Here is a 23388-nt window from a genome sequence, read left to right as displayed (position 1 = left end):
TCAGCCCGAAGCGGTGATGTGGGCCCGACCTCCTGTGGGTTCACCACCCACAGAGGTAGCCGTAGGGGCCGGTGCAGTGTGGATTGGGCAGCAGTCGAAGGCAGGGGCCTCGACGACCTGATCCCTGAACACAGCGGCTAGCTGTTGGGACATGGAATGTCACTTCGCTGGGGGTGAAAGAGCCTGAGCTTGTGCAGGAGGTTGAGAGGTACCGGCTAGAGATAGTTGGGCTTACCCCCATACACAGCTTGGGCTCCAGAACCCAGCTCCTTGAGAGGGGCTGGACTCTCCAGTTTTTGGGAGTTACCTATGGTGAGCGGTGGCGGGCTGGTGTGGGCTTGCTTATAGCTCCCCAGCTCAGCCGCCATGTGTTGGAGTTTACCCCGGTGAACGAGAGGGTCGCCTCTCTGCGCCTTCAGGTCAGGGAGAGGGCTCTTGCTGTTGTTTGTGCCTACGGGCCGAATAGCAGTGTAGAGTATCTGGCCTTCTTGGAGTCCCTGGGAGAGGTACTGAGAGGTGCTCAGACTGGGGACTCCATTGTTCTACTGGGGGACTTCAACGCTCACGTGGGCGACGACAGTGATACCTGGAGGGGCGTGATTGGGAGGAACGGCCTCCCCGATCTGAATCCGAGTGGTGTTTTGTTATTGGACTTCTGTGCTGGTCACAGTTTGTCCATAACGAACACCATGTTTGAGCATAGGGGTGTCCATAAGTGCACGTGGCACCAGGACACCTTAGGTCAGAGGTCGATGATTGACTTTGTTGTTGTTTCATCTGATCTCTGGCCCTATGTCTTGGACACTCGGGTGAAGAGAGGGGCTGAGCTGTCAACTGATCATCACCTGGTGGTGAGTTGGATCCGCTGGCGGAGGAGGAAGCCGGACATACCTGGCAGGCCCAAACGTATGGTGAGGTTCTGCTGGGAACGTCTGGCCGAGCACTCTGTCGGGGAGGTCTTTAACTCCCACTTCCAGGAGAGCTTCTCCCAGCTTCCGAGGGAGGCGGGGGACATTGAGTCTGAGTGGACCATGTTCTCTACCTCCATTGTAGACACGGCTGTTCTGAGCTGTGGCTACAAGGTCTCCGGTGCCTGTCGTGGTGGCAATCCCCGAACCCGGTGGTGGACACCAGAAGTAAGGGATGCCATCAAGCTGAAGAAGGAGTCCTATCGGGCCATGTTGGCCTCCGGGACTCCTGAGGCAGCTGACGGGTATCGGCAGGCCAGGCGTGCCACAGCTTGGGCAGTTGTGGAGGCAAAAACTCAGAACTGGGAGGAGTTCAGTGAGGCCATGGAGGAGGACTATCGGTCAGCCTCGAAGAAATTCTGGCAAACCATCCGGCGCCTCAGGAGGGGGAAGCAGTACTCTGCCAACACTGTTTACAGCAGGGGTGTCCAAACTGATCCATAAAGGGCCGTGTGGCTGCAGGTTTTCATTCCAGCCATGCAGCAGCACACCTGATTTGGCTTATTCAATCAACTGACACACCCACCCTTTAATCAAGGGTGGGTGTGGCTGCAAGTATTTGACTGTGTGAAGACAGTTCAGTTGATTGAATGAGCCAAGTCAGGTGTGCTGCTGCATGGCTGGAATGAAAACCTGCAGCCACACGGCCCTTTATGGATCAGTTTGGACACCCCTGGTTTACAGTGTAGGTGGGGAGCTGTTGACCTCAACTGGGGACATTGTCGGGCGGTGGAAGGAATACTTCAAGGATCTCCTCAATCCCACCGTCACGTCTTCCATTGAGAAAATGGAGGCTGATGACTCAGAGATGGACTCGTCCATTACCCAAGCCGAAGTCACTGAGGTGGTTTGCAAGCTCCTCGGTGGCAAGGCACCGGGGGTGGATGAGATCTGCCCCGAGTATCTCAAGTCTCTGGATGTTGTGGGGCTGTCTTGGCTGACACGCCTCTGCAACATCACATAGCAGTCGGGGACAGTGCCTCTGGAGTGGCAGACTGAGGTGGTGGTCCCTCTTTTTAAGAAAGGGGACCGGAGAGTGTGCTCCAATTATAGGGGAATCACACTTCTCAGCCTCCCCGGGAAGGTTTACTCCAGGGTACTGGAGAGGAGAATTCAGCCAATAGTTGAACCTCAGATCCAGGAGGAACAATGCGGGTTTCGTCCTGGTCGGGGAACACTGGACCAGTTCTATACCCTTCATAGGGTGCTCGAGGGTTCATGGGAGTTTGCCCAACCAGTCCATATGTGCTTTGTGGATCTGGAGAAGGCATTCGACCATGTCCCTCGTGGTATTCTGTGGGGGGTGCTTTGGGAGTATGGGGTTCAGGGCTCTTTGCTAAGGGCTGTCCGGTCCCTGTACGAACAGAGCAGGGGTCTGGTTCGCATTGCCAGCAGTAAGTCAGACCTGTTCCCAGTGCATGTTGGCCTCCGGCAGGGCTGCCCTTTGTCACCTGTTCTGTTCATAATTTTTATGGACAGAATTTCTAGGCGCAGCCAGGGGCCGGAAGGAATCCTGTTTGGGAACCACAGGATTTCATCTCTGCTTTTTGCGGATGATGTTGTCCTGTTGGCTTCTTCAAACCAGGACCTTCAGCATGCACTGGGGTGGTTTGCAGTCGAGTGTGAAGTGGCTGGGATGAGAATCAGCACCTCCAAGTCAGAGGCCATGGTTCTCAACTGGAAAAGGGTGGCTTGCCCTCTGCAGGTTGGTGGAGAAGTCCTACCTCAAGTGGAGGAGTTTAAGTATCTCGGGATCTTGTTCACGAGTGAGGGAAGGATAGAGCATGAGATCAACAGGCGGATCGGTGCAGCCTCTGCAGTGATGCGGTCGCTTGACCGGTCCGTTGTGGTGAAGAAGGAGCTGAGCCAAAAGGCAAAGCTCTCGATTTACCGGTCGATATACGTTCCGACTCTCACCTATGGTCATGAGCTTTGGGTAATGACCGAAAGAACAAGATCGCGGATACAAGTGGCCGAAATGAGTTTCCTTCGCAGGGTGGCTGGGCACTCCCTTAGAGATAGGATGAGAAGCACAGTCACTCGGGAGGAGCTCAGAGTAGAGCCGCTGCTCCTCCACATCGAGAGGAATCAACTGAGGTGGCTTGGATATCTCTTTTGGATGCCTCCTGGACGCCTCCCTGGGGAGGTGTTTCAGGCATGTCCCCCTGAGAGGAGGCCCCGGGGAAGACCCAGACACCTTCAGGCCATGGCTTCCCATCGTTTCCCTAATGCTACTTTGTACATATTTTTTTTTAAATATTTTACATTGTGCTTTATTTTTGAGTAAAAGGAAAGAAAATAAAAAAACTCAAAGACTTATTTTGTGATTACTGAATATTTTATTCCAAACTTTCAGTGCAAAAGTTCTTTTTTTTTAAATACCAGGAGTCCATGATGCACCTCATGCTCATGAACCTCATGCCACCGTAGTCCCTAAAGTTCCTGTACTCTCCAGGCCTGAAGTACCACATCCTGCCTCTGTAGTGGGGATACTCATACATGAGCCAGTGGCCGTCCATCACATGGCAGGACATGCAGCCGTTGGACCAGTGGTAGCAATCCATGAAGGAATCACAGTCATCTGTCACGTCCATCATCTGACCCATGAAGTTGTCCCTCTCATAGATCCTCATTCTGTAGGATCCTCTGTATTGTTTGGGAAAGAGATCAAACCCTGTCATTTTAGAGCAGAAACACCTATTGGGATATGGTACATATCCTAAAAAGGATGTTACATCCAATACCATACCATGGGGATCATGCGGCAGGACCTGATGCAGTTGTTGCCCCAGCCCCACATGTTCATGTAGTCAGGGTACTCACCCCTCCTCAGGAAATACGGGTTTCCCATGAAGTTGGGGTGGTCGTAAACCATCCAGCAGCCGCTCTCCACCCTGAAGGAGTGGCAACGGCTCATGTAAGGGTGCATATTGGAACAATCACCAGTGCACTCATAGGAGCGCCCCATGAAGTTCCTGTCCTCATAGAAGATAACCTGTTTGGAGAATGAGTTTTACAATGAGTTAGAGAAATTTGTCCAAGCAAAAACAGAGGCGTTGAAATGTTTACCAATATAGCATTACCTTGCCCATAGTCATACTGACTGGTTTGGTTTGTTCAAGCTGTTTCCAACTGGTGAACTGACATCCTCTCCGCTTTAACACTTGCATTAATACCTGACCAGGACTAAAAAATGTGACACTCTTATTGTGAAAACTCATGAATAAGCAAACATGCATAATGGGTCCACAGAGAACTGAAGAGCTTTTGCTGTTTCATCTATTTCCAGAAGACTTCAGAATGGGTCCTATTGTTAATACAACACATCACATCTATACTTATCTTTGTTTTTCCGTCTTATAGATGTCCTATTTCTATTTTTACATTTTGAGCAGTTTTTTTAAATATATCTTATTTATGGGTTATACGTGCTTCATATCTAATATGTGTATGCCTTGTTCAGCAGTGCCGAAGCAGTGTAAGTGCTAAATGTACAAAACAAACCTTTCAATCATAAAACCACACATTTCAAATGCATTTGTCTTTGTTAGCTACCTACTATACCTTTCTCAATTAATTAACAAACACAAATGATCTTAGCTTTGTATTTAAAGCCATTTTTTAATATTGTGTGTGCAACAAAATGAGGTGTTGATTTTTTTTATTAGTCTTTTTTTTTCTTAATGATATGGTGTTTTGTGTCTAATATGGCATGACCTGACTCAGTTTTCATGATTGATGTGAATGTTAATGTGTTATGGATAGACAATTTGCTATTGTATTTCATATCCATGAAAACAGCAAGTGTGCAAGGAGGAAAAATGCTTTATGCAGGACCAATTCAGCAGAGTGGTTTTGGTAAACCAGCAAATTACTCTTGCTCTTGTGTGAGCTAACATTTTAATGTAATAATAGTTGTGTTACAGTCAGCTACTGACCTTCCAATAATAAAACTCTTCTGAAGTGTGATATTAATTTTTAACCTGATATTTATAGTCATGCAAATTGGTGTCATAAGTACTGGGAACCCAAATACTGCGCTAAATAGCTTTTGTACATGTTTTTGAGGAAACCTATGACAGACCAGACTAAGTACCCCAACCTCCATTTACAGTTGGACAATCGCAGCTTGCCCCATGAGGCTCAAATGATCAGTGCTTTGTAGTTGCTGCTTGTAATTGGCACAAAAGTAAAAGCAGCTCAACCTTTTTTCCACCATGCCATGGAACAGTTTCTCATTACTGACAATCTCTCAAACATTTTTTTTTCATTGAGCAAACAAAGAAATTAATGCATTTCTGAGAGCAAATTTGGTTTCAATGCGTACTTTCCCTGAGAAGGATTCTCCCTTAGAAGGACTTTCCCTGAGAAGTGCCTCATTCACCCCTCAAAAAATAAATTACAAATTTATTTTCACATGGCTTTAAATGAAGTTTAAGATCTGATCTGGGAATTTAGCTTAAGGAATGTTATATAAATTTCAAGTGATACAATTGTAATTCCCCTGTGAAATACTTCAAGACTGTCACAGTTCAACCTCAAGAGTGGATGAGGATCCATATCATTACAATCATGAAAATATATATATTAGAGGTTTTATTTGGGCCCAGATTTGTCAAAGACACAGGGTTAACCTAGTCATCATTTGAGAATTGGATTAAAAGCCAATGTTGCACATGAAACAAAACATTCAGTTTACTTTCATTCATTTTACGAGCATTTGCTTTAATATTTTATCTGGCCTTTGATATGCTTTGGAATGATTATCATTTGTTACCAAATTATATTCAGGTTTGCTTATTTGTTCAGCTGCTTTTATGATCTATGACCAATAAATGTTGGCAAAAATCAGATTTTATCCAGCTGTCTGTGTTTTGGTGCACACAGAGGAATCATACACTTTTCTGGATTTGAATCAAAAATATGTTTATTGGCACTTTAGCACAGTTTGCTTTTAATACCAGGAGTCCATGATGCGCCTCATGCTCATGAACCTCATGCCACCGTAGTCCCTGAAGTTCCTGTACTCTCCAGGCCTGAAGTACCACATCCTGCCTCTGTAGTGGGGATACTCATACATGAGCCAGTGGCCGTCCATCACATGGCAGGACATGCAGCCGTTGGACCAGTGGTAGCGATCCATAAAGGAATCACAGTCATCCGTCACATCCATCATCTGACCCATGAAGTTGTCCCTCTCATAGATTCTCATTCTGTAGGATCCTCTGTACTGTTTGGGAAAGAGATCAAACCCTGTCATTTTAGAGCAAAAACACCTACTGGGATATGGTATGTGTCCTAAAAAGGATGTTACATCCAATACCATACCATGGGGATCATGCGGCAGGACCTGATGTAGTTGTTGCCCCAGCCCCACATGTTCATGTAGTCAGCGTACTCGCCCCTCCTCAGGAAATACTGGTTTCCCATGAAGTTGGGGTGGTCGTAGACCATCCAGCAGCCGCTCTCCACCCTGCAGGAGTGGCAGCGGCTCATGTAAGAGTGCATATCAGAACAATCACCGGTGCACTCATAGGAGCGCCCCATGAAGTTCCTGTCCTCATAGAAGATAACCTGTTTGGAGAATGAGTTTTACAATGAGTTAGAGAAATTTGTCCAAGCAAAAACAGTAGTGTTGTAATGTTGACCAATATAGCGTTACCTTGCCCATAGTCATACTGACTGGCTTGTTTTGTTCAAGCTGTTTCCAACTGGTGAACTGACATGCTGCCTCTTTTCACCCGTGTATTTATACCTGACCAGGACTAAAGAACATGACACTGTTATTGTGAAAACTCATGAATAAGCAAACGTGCACAGTGGGTCCACAGAGAACTGAAGAATATGAAAGGATATGAAAGTCTACTGTGAAAACTCCAGAGCAAACAACACAGCACAGTGTTCATCCACAGAAAACTATGTGACCATTTTTTTCAAAATATTAAATATATACTGTAAAAAAAATACTGTAAAAATGTTTAATGCCATTAAAAAATGGCAGCAGATGTGGCAGTAGAAATCTGTTAAATTGCCCTAATTTTCTGTGAGTAAAATCAACATGAATAACCTAAATAAACTATTATTCAATTGAGCTTCTGGAAAAACAAACAATTCCTATTATTTTACACTCGTTTACCTTAGTGTTAAATTGTAAAATATTAATTAACCATGAAGACAAACAAATTATTTTTACAGTAATTTACACTTTAACATTATTATTTGTCAGTACTGTAGATCATTTTTACTGTTATGCCACAGCAAAGAATGTTAAGGAAAATCATTTAATATTACTAGAATTGCTATTATATTAGAGTAATTATTTTTAATGATTATTGTAATAATACAGCAATCATTGCAAAAAAAAAGTTTATTTGTATTTTTTTTTAAAAAAGATGTACAATTTTGTACATTTACAGAAAACAGCAGATTTAAAGATAGAAATTTTGTAATCTAGACTAATTTCCTGTGGAATCAAATATTTTTTCCAGGACAACATGGCTTAGAATTGTAAACATAGCTTGCAAATCATGCCCAAGAAAATAAAAAAAATATAACACTAACATACTGAAATATAATTTGTGAACTCTTTTTGATTGTGAAAATGAAATATACTTTGAGCAAATTGGCCATTACTTCTACCACTAAAATTCTATTAGAATGCTCTTAGTAAAGTTTAATCTGCACACACTTGGCTCTTAAGTCCTTTTTTTAAATATTTGCAATGCTTTTGAGCTATTTTTCAACAATTGTAGATCACAAAATCAGCATCACGTTGTTTTTTTTATATATTTTAACTCTTGATAACTCGATATACTATTTCTGGGTTTGTTAGTTTATTGTGCATGCAAATGAGCTCTAATCATCGTGCACACTGGGTAAAAACATGAAGCTTGCACGACAAACCTAATACAACCCCGATTCCAAAAAAGTTGGGACAAAGTACAAATTGTAAATAAAAACGGAATGCAATAATTTACAAATCTCAAAAACTGATATTGTATTCACAATAGAACATAGACAACATATCAAATGTTGAAAGTGAGACATTTTGAAATTTCATGCAAAATATTGGCTCATTTGAAATTTCATGACAGCAACACATCTCAAAAAAGTTGGGACAGGGGCAATAAGAGGCTGGAAAAGTTAAAGGTACAAAAAAGGAATAGCTGGAGGACCAAATTGCAACTCATTAGGTCAATTGGCAATAGGTCATTAACATGACTGGGTATAAAAAGAGCATCTTGGCGTGGCAGCGGCTCTCAGAAGTAAAGATGGGAAGAGGATCACCAATCCCCCTAATTCTGCGCTGACAAATAGTGGAGCAATATCAGAAAGGAGTTCGACAGTGTAAAATTGCAAAGAGTTTGAGCATATCATCATCTACAGTGCATAATATCATCCAAAGATTCAGAGAATCTGGAAGAATCTCTGTGCGTAAGGGTCAAGGCCGGAAAACCATACTGGGTGCCCGTGATCTTCGGGCCCTTAGATGGCACTGCATCACATACAGGCATGCTTCTATATTGGAAATCACAAAATGGGCTCAGGAATATTTCCAGAGAACATAATCTGTGAACACAATTCACCGTACCATCCGCAGTTGCCAGCTAAAACTCTATAGTTCAAAGAAGAAGCCGTATCTAAACATGATCCAGAAGCGCAGACGTCTTCTCTGGGCCAAGGCTCATTTAAAATGGACTGTGGCAAAGTGGAAAACTGTTCTGTGGTCAGACGAATCAAAATTTGAAGTTCTTTATGGAAATCAGGGACGCCGTGTCATTCGGACTAAAGAGGAGAAGGATGACCCAAGTTGTCATCGGCGCTCAGTTCAGAAGCCTGCATCTCTGATGGTACCGTATGGGGTTGCATTAGTGCGTGTGGCATGGGCAGCTTGCACATCTGGAAAGACACCATCAATCCTGAAAGGTATATCCAGGTTCTAGAGCAACATATGCTCCCATCCAGACGACGTCTCTTTCAGGGAAGACCTTGCATTTTCCAACATGACAATGCCAAACCACATACTGCATCAATTACAGCATCATGGCTGCGTAGAAGAAGGGTCCGGGTACTGAACTGGCCAGACTGCAGTCCAGATCTTTCACCCATAGAAAACATCTGGTGCATCATAAAACGGAAGATACGACAAAAAAAGACCTAAGACAGTTGAGCAACTAGAATCCTACATTAGACAAGAATGGGTTAACATTCCTATCCCTAAACTTGAGCAACTTGTCTCCTCAGTCCCCAGACGTTTACAGACTGTTGTAAAGAGAAAAGGGGATGTCTCACAGTGGTAAACATGGCCTTGTCCCAACTTTTTTGAGATGTGTTGTTGTCATGAAATTTAAAATCACCTAATTTTTCTCTTTAAATGATACATTTTCTCAGTTTAAACATTTGATATGTCATCTATGTTCTATTCTGAATAAAATATGGAATTTTGAAACTTCCACTTCATTGCATTCCGTTTTTATTTACAATTTGTACTTTGTCCCAACTTTTTTGGAATCGGGGTTGTATATGTAGTAGTTTTTATATTAACACATATTTACAAAATGGAGTTCAAATGTGTCAGTTTATTACCTCTGCCAGCTTTGTTGGAGGAGGTTATGTTTTCATGTTCACTTGTTTGCTTGTTTGTTTGTTTGTTCCCAACGTAACTCAAGAAGTAGTGAATGGATTTTGATGACATTGGGAGGAAAGGTGAACCATGGGCCAAGGAACAATTGATTAGATTTTAATGCAAATCCAGATATGTATGTGGAGCCAGGATTTTATTTATTTATTTTTTTCTGTTTCCAACATAACTCAAAAAGTAGTGAACGGATTTGGATGAAATTTGGTGAACACCTAGATTCAAGTGATTTGATTTTAATGTTAATGATATGTGGCTTGGCAGAGCTATGCACTCTACTGAGTGCCCTTCTAGTTGTATTTGCCTTGTTAATGTGTTTACTATAATAAAACAAAGTTGTCTCATGTATATGTTAAAGATTACTCAAACTGAAATTGTTGCCAGTTTGAAAAAAAAAGCCCAAAAGCCAACAGTAATGCTGCAGACATTTTTCTAGCTTTCAATTATATGCATATTAAAAATGTGCTATAAAGTCCACAAGTAATAAGTATAATGATTGCAGATTTTGTTGAGTTCGGGAAATTAATGCTTAGATAAGAACACCGAAAAGCCAATTTTGTTCCATCTTTATGCAGTTTCATTTTAATTTAAATGAAGTTATGTACACGATATTGAATCTTAAAGCAAAAAGATCTATGTTAGCCAGTTAATGTTTTCCATAACATACACCTCGCTAAGACAAAAGCTTATTACCCATGTTAAGAAGGGACAACACACTGGGTATTTTACTGTTAGCTTGTTGCTAACCCAATATTGAAATTCCACTGCTGAGTATGCTCATGAAAATTAGTATCATCATTGTAGGCATGATCATACAAAGATGAGTGGCTAATAAATTGATATTTGTGAGCATAAGTTTGCATGCTTGAATACCAGGAATGCAAAAGTACAAAAGATATTTTTGTTGAAGCATCTGGAGTGGATTAGGAAGGAGTTTAGAAAGAGTCTATTTAAATGTTTTTATAAAAGCCAAGCTATGACAAGATTAGTCATCATTTTCAACATGTACTGAAAACAAACTGTGTATGTATGGATGTGTATAGTTATAGGTATGTGTATATGTATGTACTGTATATATGTATTGTATGTGTATATATGCATAGCACAAGTATTTGTATATATATGATTTGAGCGATATTATAGCATGTTGGTATGTCTTGGTATGTTGGTATGTTTTTTTTTGTTGTTGTTGATTTTGCTTTCTTTTGTATATATAGTTTATTATGGTGGAAAGTGACGTTTGATTAACGGTGGTATAGAGGGTTAGGATTTGATAAGTTATTTACTTCTTCCTAATCCTTTCTGAACATTATTATGTTATTGCCTTGTGGCTATGCTATTCTGTTTATGATGATGCTTTGATGATTGCATTTTTTTTGTTGTTGTTTTTTGTTTTTATATCTTCTTTACTGTTTGGAATCAATCAATCAATCAATCAATCAATCAATCAATCAATCAATCAATCAATCAATCAATCAAATGTTTACCTCTGCCAGCTGTGTTGCAGGAGGTTATGTTTTTGCCTCCGTTTGCTTGCCTTTTCCCAATGTAACTGAAAAAGTAGTGAATGGATTTTGATGGAATAGTGAGGAAAAGTGGGCCATGGGTCAAGGAACAATTGATTAGATTTTGATGCAAATCCAGATATGTATGTGAATCCAGGATTTTATTTTCTTTATCTGTTCCCAATATCACTCAAAAAGTAGTGAATGGATTTGGATAAAATTTGGTGTACAGCTTTAGTATTATCCTATGTTCAAGTGATTTGGTTTTGATGTTGATAAGATGTGGCTTGGCCTTTTGGTTAAATATAAATACATTTTTCCATTTCATGTAATGAATTTTGATGTTTACATTTCATTTTAGCTGACTTATGAGCTTGACATTGCTTACAATTTTCTGATCTAAGCCCAAGTAATACATTTTTAAAAAGGTTAAAATATTTTTTGTGGTGGGAGAGAAATTATACACTTCACTGATTAGCTGGATTTTATTCAAAATATGTTTATTGACACTTTAGCTCAGTTTGCTTTTAATACCAGGAGTCCATGATGCGCCTCATGCTCATGAACCTCATGCCACCGTAGTCCCTGAAGTTCCTGTACTCTCCAGGCCTGAAGTACCACATCCTGCCTCTGTAGTGGGGATACTCATACATGAGCCAGTGGCCGTCCATCACATGGCAGGACATGCAGCCATTGGACCAGTGATAGCGATCCATGAAGGAATCACAGTCATCCGTCACATCCATCATCTGACCCATGAAGTTGTCCCTCTCATAGATCCTCATTCTGTAGGATCCTCTGTACTGTTGGGAAATATAAGGGTCAGTTAACTCAGAAATGCACCATTTGTCCTGAATCAAGACTGAAATGATACTGCAGATCCAACACCATACCACCATACCATGGGGATCATGCGGCAGGACCTGATGTAGTTGTTGCCCCAGCCCCACATGTTCATGTAGTCAGGGTACTCGCCCCTCCTCAGGAAATACTGATTTCCCATGAAGTTGGGGTGGTCGTAAACCATCCAGCAGCCACTCTCCACCCTGAAGGAATGGCAGCGGCTCATGTAAGAGTGCATATCGGAACAATCACCGGTGCACTCATAGGAGCGCCCCATGAAGTTCCTGTCCTCATAGAAGATAACCTGTTTGGGTAAGAGTAAAAAAGAGTTATAGAGTTATTTAATATTACAATCAATTTCCCAGTATTTTTATTTTTTTACATCAAACAAAAATTTACCTTTCCCATTGTCATGACAACTGTTTAGTTTCTGACTGGTGAACTGACATCCTGCCTGGTTTAAACCTTGCTTTTATACCACGCAAGGATCACATGCTACATGCCTTCTATTATGCAAACACCTGACTAAGCAACATGACACAGAAGTCAATCAGTTGCTTAAAAGCTTTTGCTACATTTCCACGTGACATGATCTCCAGAAGTCTGTAGAATTTTCTTTTAGAAAAACACCACATATCATCCATTTATTTTTCAAGAGATGGGTGAGTGTTTTGTCATTAGACTCCATAATTTGATTTTTTGTTCTTTAAATGCAAGACTCGGACTTGATATTTGAAATAATTTTAATTGTTGCTGTGTTTTGTATGTGAAGGGAAGTTAATAAGCAACTCACAGTAAACCTTATGTTTATTTTCTAATATACTGTATGTAAATTTGTCCTAATTTTGAACATTTGTTTCTATGTAAGACAAATATAAAATGTGTTGTTAATTCCCATGCATTTTTTTTCTCAATGAAAACATTTAAAACTTATTTATTGTTGAAAGCATTATTATTATTATTATTATTATTATTATTATTATTATTATTATTATTTCATAGAATATCGGAAGAATGAAGAAAATCTGTCGACAAGCAGATTTTTAACCAAAAATTTGAATAGTATTTCAAATACTGAATGGCCAAAAAAGATGAAAATAGTAGCCAATATCCAGAATGTCGTGAAGAGTAAGGCGGCAGGGATAAATGGATCAAATCTCCAGAAAAATACAAGAAAATCAAACTCACAAATCTAGAACAGAAGGAAAAATTCAAACAGCAAAAACAATGCTCAAACTTACATATGCAAGAATGTAAAACCTCATGAAGGCTATCATTGACTGGTTAAATACACTGTACAAAAACAACTAAACCAGTAACAGGTGTAGTTAGTAATCAGGTCTCTGGGGGAGATATAATGTCCACTCTGGATTGAACTGTGGAGGCTTCTAGACCAGAGGTGGATCCAGATGTGACATTTAAAAAAAAGCTACACAAGCACTCAATTATTTATAGGGTTTTTTTTTTTCCTGCCGATATTTAATTAATGTTCTGTAGTACGACTTTTGATTTTTTTTTTCCAAAATTTATTGAATTTATTTATTCAGTATTGGAAAACTTTTTTTTTCAGTCTTATCCTATCTAATATTGGAGATGGTCACTCTGAATTATATATGTCCAAATTACTATTGCCTCTCTATAATCACTATCTTATTAAGATGTCTGACAGTTCCAATAATGTGATGTTGAAATATATATTTGCTTTCATGCAAGAAATGACTTTCATACATCATGTTAGTTAAAACTTGGCATTGAAAATAAATTACATATGCATATCTTACTATTATTACCAAACTTGTTTGTTTTCTTCTGGACAGTTTGATCTGGGCAGGACATTTAGTTGTCCAATGTCCAAATTAAAATTAGTAATATTCTGACATCATTGGCAAGTTTTACCACAGAATCTGATGTGACTTCTTTCCTGCTCACTCACACTTTTAATAGCATCTGTATTTAGCTTGCATTCTTTGGATTACTTTATATACAGTACCAGTCAAAAGTTTGAACACACCTTCTAATTCAATGTTTTTTCCTTTACTTCTATTAATTAAAATTCACGTCATGTCTTAAAGTAATAATCAATGATGTTTCCTTTTATTTAGTTGAGTGGTTCTTGACATAATATGGATTACTATAGTTGTGGTGTATAATAGGGCTATTTACTGTATTTTTATTATTCATTATTTCTTGTGTGACCTCAAATACATTAAGAAGGCAAGACATTGCATGAATTAACTTTTGGCTAGGCACAGCTGTTAACTGAAAACCATTCCAGATGACTACCTCATGAAGTTGGTTAAAGTGCCATTCCACCATTGGATGTATTCTTTGGCATAAAATACAATATATTTTGACAACATATATAAATGGTATCACTAGATAGAGAAATATTTTAGCTTCAAAATGATATATCAAACATAATTTTTTGACAACGACAAGTATATTAATTTTGCGACCAAAGTCACCTACCCTTTTAATTTCCGCGCGTGATGTCATCGGCAGGTTCCCCTTCTTGTGTACCACGTGACGTGTGACGTGGCACATATTATCAGCAATGGCGGATAGAACGCGATAAAAATAATACCAATAAATCTAGCTAATACCAATAAATCTAGCTAACTGAAAGATTAACTCAAAATTTTTCGCAATTTTTTTGGCCCCCATATACGAGGAGAAATGACTCTCTCTCACTTTGGGGGTTTCCTGGTCTAAAAATAGACCGACACGTGGTACACAAGAAGGGGAACCTGCCGATGACATCACGTTTCACTACCGCGTGGAAATTAAAAGGGTAGGTGACTTTGGTCGCAAAATTAATATACTTGTCGTTGTCAAAAAATTATGTTTGATATATCATTTTGAAGCTAAACGATTTCTCTGTCTAGTCATGTTGTCATAAAATATATTGTATTTTATGCCAAAGAATACATCCAATGGTGGAATGGCACTTTAAGATAATGCCAATAGTGTGTGAAGCATCATCAAGGTAAATGGTGAATACTTTGAAGAATCAAAAATATCAAACATATTTGTTTTTAAACACTTTTTTCTTTACCACAGAATTCTGTATATGTTCCAGATGTTATTTCATAGTTTTGATGTCTTCAGTATTTTTCAACAATGTAGAAAATAGACACAATACAGAAAAACCTACAAATGAGTACAGGTGTACAAACTTTTGACTGGTGCTGGAGCAACATCATTTATATATATATATATATATATATATATATATATATATATATATATATATATATATATATATATATATATGTGTGTGTGTGTGTATATATATATATATATATATATATATATATATATATATATACAAACCACTGTAGTATACAATGTCTTGCAAAAGTATTCATCCCCCTTGGTGTTTGTCCTGATTTTGTTGCATTACAACCTGGAATGAAAATGGATTTTGGGAAGGTTAGCACCATTTGATTTACACAACATGCCTACCACTTTAAAGGTAAAATTGCTGTTTTATTGTGACACAAACAATAATTAAGATTTAAAAAAAAAAACAGAAATCTGGAGTGTTTATAGGTATTCAGCCCCCAAAGCCAATACTTTGTAAAGACACCTTTTGCTGCAATTACAGCTACAAGTCTCTTGGGGTATGTCTCTATTAGATTAGCACATCTACCCACTGGGATTTTTGCCCATTCCTCAAGGCAAAACTGCTCCAACTCCTTCAAGTTAGATGGGTTGTGTTGGTTTACAGCAAGTTATGCCACAGATTCTCAATTGGATTGAGGTCTGGACTTTGATTAGGCCATTCCAAGACATTTAAATGTTTCCCTTTAAATCACTCCAGTGTAGCTTACGCAGTATGCTTAGGATCATTGTCCTGCTAGAACATGAACCTTCATCTCAGTCGCAAACCTTTGGCTGACTCAAACTGGTTTTCCTCCAGAATTGCCCTGTATTTAGTGCCATCCATCTTTCCGTCAGTCCTCACCAGCTTTCCTGTCCCTGCAGATTAAAAATATCCCCACAGCATGATGCTGCCACCACTATGCTTCGGTGTAGGAATGGTGTTCTCAGGGCATTGGGTTTGCGCCACATATGGCATTTCCCATGATGGCCAAAAATATCAATGTTAGTCTCATTTGACCAGAGAATCTTCTTCCATGTGTTTGGGGAGTCTGCCACATGCTGTTGGGCAAACTCCAAACATGTTTTCTGAAGCAATTACTTTTTTCTGGCCACTCTTCCATAAAGCCCCACTCTGTGAAGTGTACAGCTTAAAGTGGTCCTATGGACAGATACTCCCATCTCCACTGCGGCTCTTTACAGCTCCTTCAGTGTCATCTTTGGTGTCTTTGTTGCATCTCTGATTAATGCCCTCCTTGCCTGGTCTGTGAGTTTTGGTGGGCGGCCTTCTCTTGTCAGGTTTGTTATGGTCCCATATTCTTTCCATTTTGCTATAATGGATTTAATGGTGCTCCCTGGGATATTCAAAGTTTGGGATATTTTTATAACCCAACCCTGATCTATACTTCTCCACAACTTTGTCTCTGACCTGTTTGGAGGCTCCTTAGTTTTTCATGTTGCTTGCTTAGTAGTGTTGCAGAGTCAGGGACCTTCCAGAACAGGTTGATTTACACAGACATCATGTGACAGATCATGTGACACCTTGATTGCACACAGGTCAGGTGGATCTTAATCAACTAATTATGGGACTTATGAAGTGAATTGGTTGGACCAGCTCTTATTTAAGGGTTTCATACAAAAGGGGGTGAATACTTATGCACAGTTCCATATTTCTGTTTTTTTCATCTTATTTATTGTTTGTGTTACAATAAATACATAAATAAATGAATAAATATAGGCATGTTGTGTAAATCAAATGGTGTTAACCCTCCAAAAATCCATTTTAATTCTAGCTTGTAATGCAACGAAGCAGGACAAGCACCAAGGGGGATGAATACTTTTGCAAGACAGCGTATGTGGTCACATGAAGTACTATAGTTTTAGATTAGCAAGTAAGATTTTAAAAATCTTGAGACAGGCTGGCTGTTTTTCCCACCATGTTTAAAAAATTGTTTCCTTTCCAAATGTATTCTTTGCAGGCAGACAGCCAACACAAGGTCAGAAAGTACAAAGTGAATAAAAATATTTCCAAGTTATTTTGGTGAAATGTATTTATGTTTTTATGTATTTAAATGTGAATATTTAGTCTGGTCTCGGTCGTAGACATTTCTGAAGGGTGTGGGTAGGAACAACCCACTGTCTTTCAAACGGTCTCTGTGCGTATAGGCCAACAATCTGACCAATCAGCGCAACAGTGACAGTGACGTAGTCAGAGTGACAGAAAGCAGTGGGGGAGGCCTTGAAATAAATAATTTTTCAAAATGCGTATTAATTAATAAACAGGTTCTAGATATTAAGAAGTTTGGAGATAATGACCACAAGTTTGGAGTCTGTACCACATACTTAACATACACTCTTTTTTTTTTTCAAGTGTTTTTCAAGGGTTTGCTTAAACTGTTGGAGAGTTTTTATTTTTATTTAGTGGTGTTTGGTGAAATAATTTCCCTTAAATTTAAAATAACGGGAAAATAAGAAACAATCAAAAAGTAATGTTTCAAAGCTGTTTATTAATTATTCGTACTGCACAAACTAGCCCCATCCTTTTGGCTACCAGCGGAGCCAGCTGGTAGATCAGACTTTTGCCATATCCGGTCGGCAAAACAGCGAAAACGTCCTTCTTGAAAAGGAATGAGCGGAGAGCCTCTTCCTGCTCATGTTTCAACGAAAACTCCAAGTCTAATTCTTCTAAAACTGATTCCAAAGCGGAGTCAAACTAGTGCTGTTCACTAGCCGTAGCCATCTTTCCTGTTGTGCTTTCTCCAGCGTCGCGCAGCCTTGTCGTCACTCCTGCAAAAGCCCGCCCAAAGAATCCAAACAAAAACCTTGTGTTGTGATTGGCGGGCACGATTTGATGCCCGGGGTGTTTTGTTGATATGGTGCGAGGCTAGACCCACTCGTAGGCAAAAATATTTTTGGCCGCTAGGCGGGTGGGTCTAATTTACTAGGCTAATTTTTTTGCTCAATCAATTTTGGCTGTTTGCTAGAATTAATCCTTAAATACACCCAATTGGCATTCCCTGCATTTAAAAAAAATAGCAAAAAGTGCACAAGGTTAAAAATTTACTTCTGAAAAAAAGAATTCAAAAACAGATTTAGAGATAGTTCAAGATTTTATTTAAATTTGTAAATGTTACATCAATAAATTTGATTGCTTTTAATACCAGGAGTCCATGATGCGCCTCATGCTCATGAACCTCATGCCACCATAGTCCCTGAAGTTCCTGTACTCTCCAGGCCTGAAGTACCACATCCTGCCTCTGTAGTGGGGATACTCATACATGAGCCAGTGGCCATCCATCACATGGCAGGACATGCAGCCGTTGGACCAGTGGTAGCGATCCATGAAGGAATCACAGTCATCCGTCATCTCCATCATCTGACCCATGAAGTTGTCCCTCTCATAGATCCTCATTCTGTAGGATCCTCTGTACTGTTTGGGAAAGAGATCAAACCCTGTCATTTTAGAGCAAAAACACCAACTGGGATATGGTATGCACCCTAAAAGGATGTTACATCCAAAACCATACCATGGGGATCATGCGGCAGGACCTGATGCAGTTGTTGCCCCAGCCCCACATGTTCATGTAGTCAGGGTACTCGCCCCTCCTCAGGAAATACTGGTTTCCCATAAAGTTGGGGTGGTCGTAGACCATCCAGCAGCCGCTCTCCACCCTGAAGGAGTGGCAGCGGCTCATGTAAGAGTGCATATCGGAACAATCACCGGTGCACTCATAGGAGCGCCCCATGAAGTTCCTGTCCTCATAGAAGATAACCTGTTTGGGTTTAAAACATTTGTTTTATAGTTAGTTGTGCAGCAATTCAGTCCTCAGTGATTTACTTTTATTCTGTAAAATAATATTTTATATTACACCAACATCTTTGGTGCTTACCTTGCCCATGATGACTTGCTCAATTGTCAAAACAGATTACAACTCATGAAATGACATCCTGCCTGTGTTTAACCCTTGCATTTATACCTGTCCAGGACCAAAGAGTCTGTGATTTCCATTGTGAAAACTCCTGACCCAGCAACACACCACAGAGGCCCAACGAGCTCTGAAGAGCTTTTGCTACACTCCTATTTTGTACATTTTCTACTTCTCCAGAAGTCACTAGAGTGTCCATAGGAAATAATACATGTAAGCTTTTTACAAAAAAAAAAAAAAGGTAAATGTTATATTTTTGTTGTTTTTATCTAGCTTGAATAATCTCTATTCCAGTGAATTTATTTTGGCAAGCTGGCAAAATGGAATAAGGGTTTTATTTTAATTGCAAAAAAATTATAAATCAGCATTGATTAGAAGAGTAGGAACTAAATTATTTTATCCAGTTTGGTGTGTGATGAATGTCAGCAGTGCCTTAGTTGTTGATATAGATAGTCATAGACTTGTAGAAATGAGGAAACACTGAAGCACAATATATGTCTTTGTGTTTGTTAAAAGAGTTTAGAAATTGACTTAATTTATGGATATTAAGTTTAATAATATTTACAAACATATGTGGGCGGCACGGTGGTGTAGTGGTTAGCGCTGTCGCCTCACAGCAAGAAGGTCCGGGTTCGAGCCCCGTGGCCGGCGAGGGCCTTTCTGTGTGGAGTTTGCATGTTCTCCCCGTGTCCGCGTGAGTTTCCTCCGGGTGCTCCGGTTTCCCCCACAGCCCAAAGACATGCAGGTTAGGTTAACTGGTGACTCTAAATTGACCGTAGGTGTGAATGTGAGTGTGAATGGTTGTCTGTGTCTATGTGTCAGCCCTGTGATGACCTGGCGACTTGTCCAGGGTGTACCCCGCCTTTCGCCTATAGTCAGCTGGGATAGGCTCCAGCTTGCCTGCAACCCTGTAGAAGGATAAAGCGGCTAGAGATAATGAGATGAGACAAACATATGTTTTGTACATTTTAAATTTTGTAAAATTGGAAGTTAGTTATCAAAAGTTGGATGCTAAAAGTGGAGCCATTAAATCTGGTCATCCAACTTGGATAAAATAAACATCGAAACGCAACACCACTTAAAGAAAACTGCAGTTATCCTATGCACCAACTAACTCCAGATAATTTGTAAGTAAAAAAAAATAGCAAAGGTTCACTAATATCAGGAACTGATTTTTGAAAGGCATCATCACACCTTAGTTTGTCTCAGCATGAGTTCAGGTGGGCTCACATCAACACTCAGAAAATAAAATACATTACTGTACCTTTAGGGATACAATGGCTTGTCCCTGGGACAGTACCCTCTAAGGTACTTATTTGTACACTTTATATACTGCTTGGGAAAATACATGTACCTTTCTGGCCCAAAAAGGTACATATAGTTACCTTGAGGTCTAGTAATGAGCCCTAGGGGGTACTTTAATGTAGATTGTACCTTGGGGGACAGAAATGGACTCCTACTGTACCCCCATTTCTGACAGTGACGAGATTCCTGCAAACAACAAATGAAATAAAATAATAAAATAAACTTTAGTCACCTTTCTTCTCCAAAAGCAACATACATTAATTTTATTATTTTCTCCAAAATGTTCAAAAGCAGTCTCTGACTCTCATACACTATGTTTTGTGGTTGGCAAAGAATGTTTGTGAAACCTACACAAATCAATTATAGACATGAAATTCAAGCCATGGCCTTTGCTCATTTAAGAAATTCTTACACAAAGACAATGGTCCAGAGTATTAAGTATCAACATGCTTTAAAATCAATAGATACCACTTTTCCAATCATGTTCTCTATGTTCACTCCTTGGAGAAGCACTGACTCAAATGGTTCTCCTTTCAGAATATATATATATATATATATATATATATATATATATATATATATATATATATATATATATATACGCACAGAAACCACAGCAAATGTAAGAGGCCATTGTATCTTTTACTAACCCCTGGGTGCTTGAAAACTCTTGCAGTATTTAGACAATATGCTGTACTCTGAATTCTGATAATGGTAACATTCATTCATTGACATTATATGCTGCTTATCCATTGTGGGTCATGGGTGAGCTGGATTCAATCCCAGCTGAAACTGGGTGAGAGGTGGGGTTCACCCAGGATAGGTCACCAGTCAATCACAGGGCTGACACAAAGATCCAGCCAGCCATTCACACTCACATTCACACCTATGGACAATTTAGAGTAGCCAGTTGACCTAATTCCCATATCTTTGTGGATTAGGAGGAGCGCTCGGAGGAAATCCATACAGACATGGGGAGAGCGTGCAAATTCCACACGGAAAGGCACTAGTCAACCAGCAGGTTCAAGCCCAGAACCTGCTTGCTGTGAGATGACAGTACTCACCACTGCACTACCATGCCACCCACAATGTTAACATTAAAAAAAATGTGTTCCATTCCAAAACAGAAGACACAGCCGAAACTCACAAACAGGCAAGCCAAAATCAATATTCTGTTTTCAATTACTATTACGCCTTACACACAGAAGGCCAATGCAAAGAGAGTGGTATCAGTCTGTTGAACCACTTTCACCTGCACTTCATTTCTCTGGTAAGACTCCATAACAAATTTAGGACACTTGACAGTGGAGTTCAGTAATGGCACAACCTCTGCTGCTGAGACCAGAACTAATTATTGGCACCTTTCATTGTTATGAAACTGGGCATGAGTGATTGTACTTGAAGGAAAAATAAAGGATTCTCCTGAATAAGCTTCTTATCCACTGCCTCTTTTGGCAAGATTTTCCCATCAGCCCAGCCATACACCAAGATTTTGTTGCCAGCAAAAGTCTTAACAAAACCATTTCTAGTTCTGTACTGACTACAGGAAAGGCAATGCAATAACAGATAAAGCAGGTTTCTTTACTATTGCTCAGCTGGATAGAGTAGGATCTGCTTGTCTTTTATCTAAGAACGGACTTACAAATGAACCAAATGAACCGACGGACTTACAAATGAACCAAACCCTTGTTCAACAAAAATACTTTTAATACATGGCCATAACTTTTGGTCTAAAAATCTTTCCACCACTATTCATCAAATAAAGAATTAAGTGTTTATGGAAATAGTACTTGTGAGGCCTAACTGAGCAAACTTGTGATGCATTTAGTGTTGGCCCCAACACACTGTTAAATTGTAAAGTGTGCTTAAAAGGTGCTTATCTTACAAGAAATTGACCAGTTACTTACTAATTTGGAAAAGCAAGTAATTTAATATATCTGTAACATTTCTGTACTGAGTATAGGAAAGGTTATAGCAGAGCAGAGCCCCATACTTAAGAGAATATGGTAATACATTGACCTGATTTTTGATGGCTTTGACCGTACAATGAGCATATACCACCACAGGGAACCCGCTTGTAAGTGCAAGGCAATGTATCTCATAAACACTTGAACGCCAGACAATAACATTTGTATGCTTATTTACATCAGATAGATGGGTTTTTATCCAGTGCTTATTTTTAATTTGCTTTTTAAAAAATAATGTGGGATTATTTACTAACACATTTCACAGAAAATATTCATGACAGTTTCAGATAAAGCTAGTTAAAACAGTATTATTAGTCCACTAGCTTGTTGGACAGTTGACAGTATCTGTCGTGTCAGGGCAGTAGATGGTTGTAAGTGCAGGAAGATTTTTTATTGAAAATGTGCTAGCAAAGAGATGTAAAATGTAGACAAAGGCAGAGTCAAATAACAGGCAGTGGTTGAGTGAAGCACAGATGGAATATCAGAGGTAATACAATACTCACAGTCCAAAAACACAAACAGGGTCAAAACCAGAAAAGTGATTCAAAATACAAGGCTTGGTAACATCAGACACAGGGTGTAGAGTGTATACTTCACAAAGTCTGGGTGTTCCTGAGAGTCCTTATTTGGCTGTGATTGTGCTCTAATCAGGAACAGGTGCATGGTCCTAATGGCGCTGTGTGTGCTAACGCACATGGACATGCGGTGTCAAGGAAAGGAATAAATATGTATTGTAACTGTGATGTGTATCTCATTATTGGTATCACTGTCACAAGACAATGCAGTAATTTATTGACGTGAAACACATGATACTACACAATTCGATAGTTCCTATACTATAATATTAATATTCTATTCAGGTTGATTTTGTGCCCTTGCAAATATTTTGCTCATACGCTTATCAGGAGCTCCACTTTTAGACACTGCCTAAATATCTATACTCCAACAAGTTAAACAGATTTCTTTACTATTCTTTAAATGGATGGATGAATATGTTAGGATCTGCTCATTATTTCACCCAAGTATATATTGGAAAAGGATTGGCAAATTCTCTTAACCCTCTGTTCATTAAAACCTCCAGTTTCACCTCCAATATCTCGTCATGCCTTTTGGTCTGAAAACACCTCCACTCCA

At 39.6% G+C, this 23388-nt stretch overlaps 4 protein-coding genes across 4 annotated transcripts; all 4 read right to left on the bottom strand.

The window, feature by feature from the left end:
* Positions 1–3307: 3307 nt before the first annotated feature.
* Positions 3308–4060, bottom strand: LOC132882577 (gamma-crystallin M2-like). The gene is made up of 3 exons (XM_060915670.1): positions 4052–4060; positions 3722–3963; positions 3308–3623 (listed from the first exon to the last, which is right to left on the bottom strand). The coding sequence occupies exons 1-3, from the start codon at positions 4058–4060 to the stop codon at positions 3308–3310; spliced, it is 567 nt and encodes a 188-aa protein (XP_060771653.1).
* A 1862-nt stretch (positions 4061–5922) lies between these two features.
* LOC132882837 (gamma-crystallin M2-like) lies at positions 5923–6645 on the bottom strand. The gene is made up of 3 exons (XM_060915946.1): positions 6631–6645; positions 6297–6542; positions 5923–6198 (listed from the first exon to the last, which is right to left on the bottom strand). Exons 1-3 carry the CDS (start codon positions 6643–6645, stop codon positions 5923–5925), a joined length of 537 nt encoding a protein of 178 aa, XP_060771929.1.
* Positions 6646–11638: 4993 nt separating this feature from the next.
* Positions 11639–12368, bottom strand: LOC132882836 (gamma-crystallin M2-like). Its single transcript, XM_060915945.1, has 3 exons — positions 12354–12368; positions 12013–12258; positions 11639–11914 (listed from the first exon to the last, which is right to left on the bottom strand). The coding sequence occupies exons 1-3, from the start codon at positions 12366–12368 to the stop codon at positions 11639–11641; spliced, it is 537 nt and encodes a 178-aa protein (XP_060771928.1).
* Positions 12369–18210: 5842 nt separating this feature from the next.
* LOC132883426 (gamma-crystallin M2-like) lies at positions 18211–18955 on the bottom strand. Its single transcript, XM_060917058.1, has 3 exons — positions 18947–18955; positions 18584–18829; positions 18211–18486 (listed from the first exon to the last, which is right to left on the bottom strand). Exons 1-3 carry the CDS (start codon positions 18953–18955, stop codon positions 18211–18213), a joined length of 531 nt encoding a protein of 176 aa, XP_060773041.1.
* Positions 18956–23388: the final 4433 nt, after the last annotated feature.

This window comes from Neoarius graeffei, chromosome 3 (assembly GCF_027579695.1).
Source record: "Neoarius graeffei isolate fNeoGra1 chromosome 3, fNeoGra1.pri, whole genome shotgun sequence".
Classification (NCBI taxonomy): Eukaryota; Metazoa; Chordata; class Actinopteri; order Siluriformes; family Ariidae; genus Neoarius; species Neoarius graeffei.
This window is presented reverse-complemented; position numbering and strand designations above follow the sequence as displayed.

Excerpts from the sequence above, each read along its gene's own strand:
- LOC132882837 (XM_060915946.1), bottom strand. Across the intron at positions 6,199-6,296 it reads CCTGCCGCATGATCCCCATG|TACAGAGGATCCTACAGAAT; the intron begins GTATGGTATTGG and ends TTTCCCAAACAG.
- LOC132882836 (XM_060915945.1), bottom strand. Across the intron at positions 11,915-12,012 it reads CCTGCCGCATGATCCCCATG|TACAGAGGATCCTACAGAAT; the intron begins GTATGGTGGTAT and ends ATTTCCCAACAG.
- LOC132882577 (XM_060915670.1), bottom strand. Across the intron at positions 3,624-3,721 it reads AGGTCCTGCCGCATGATCCC|ACAATACAGAGGATCCTACA; the intron begins CATGGTATGGTA and ends TCTCTTTCCCAA.
- LOC132883426 (XM_060917058.1), bottom strand. Across the intron at positions 18,487-18,583 it reads CCTGCCGCATGATCCCCATG|TACAGAGGATCCTACAGAAT; the intron begins GTATGGTTTTGG and ends TTTCCCAAACAG.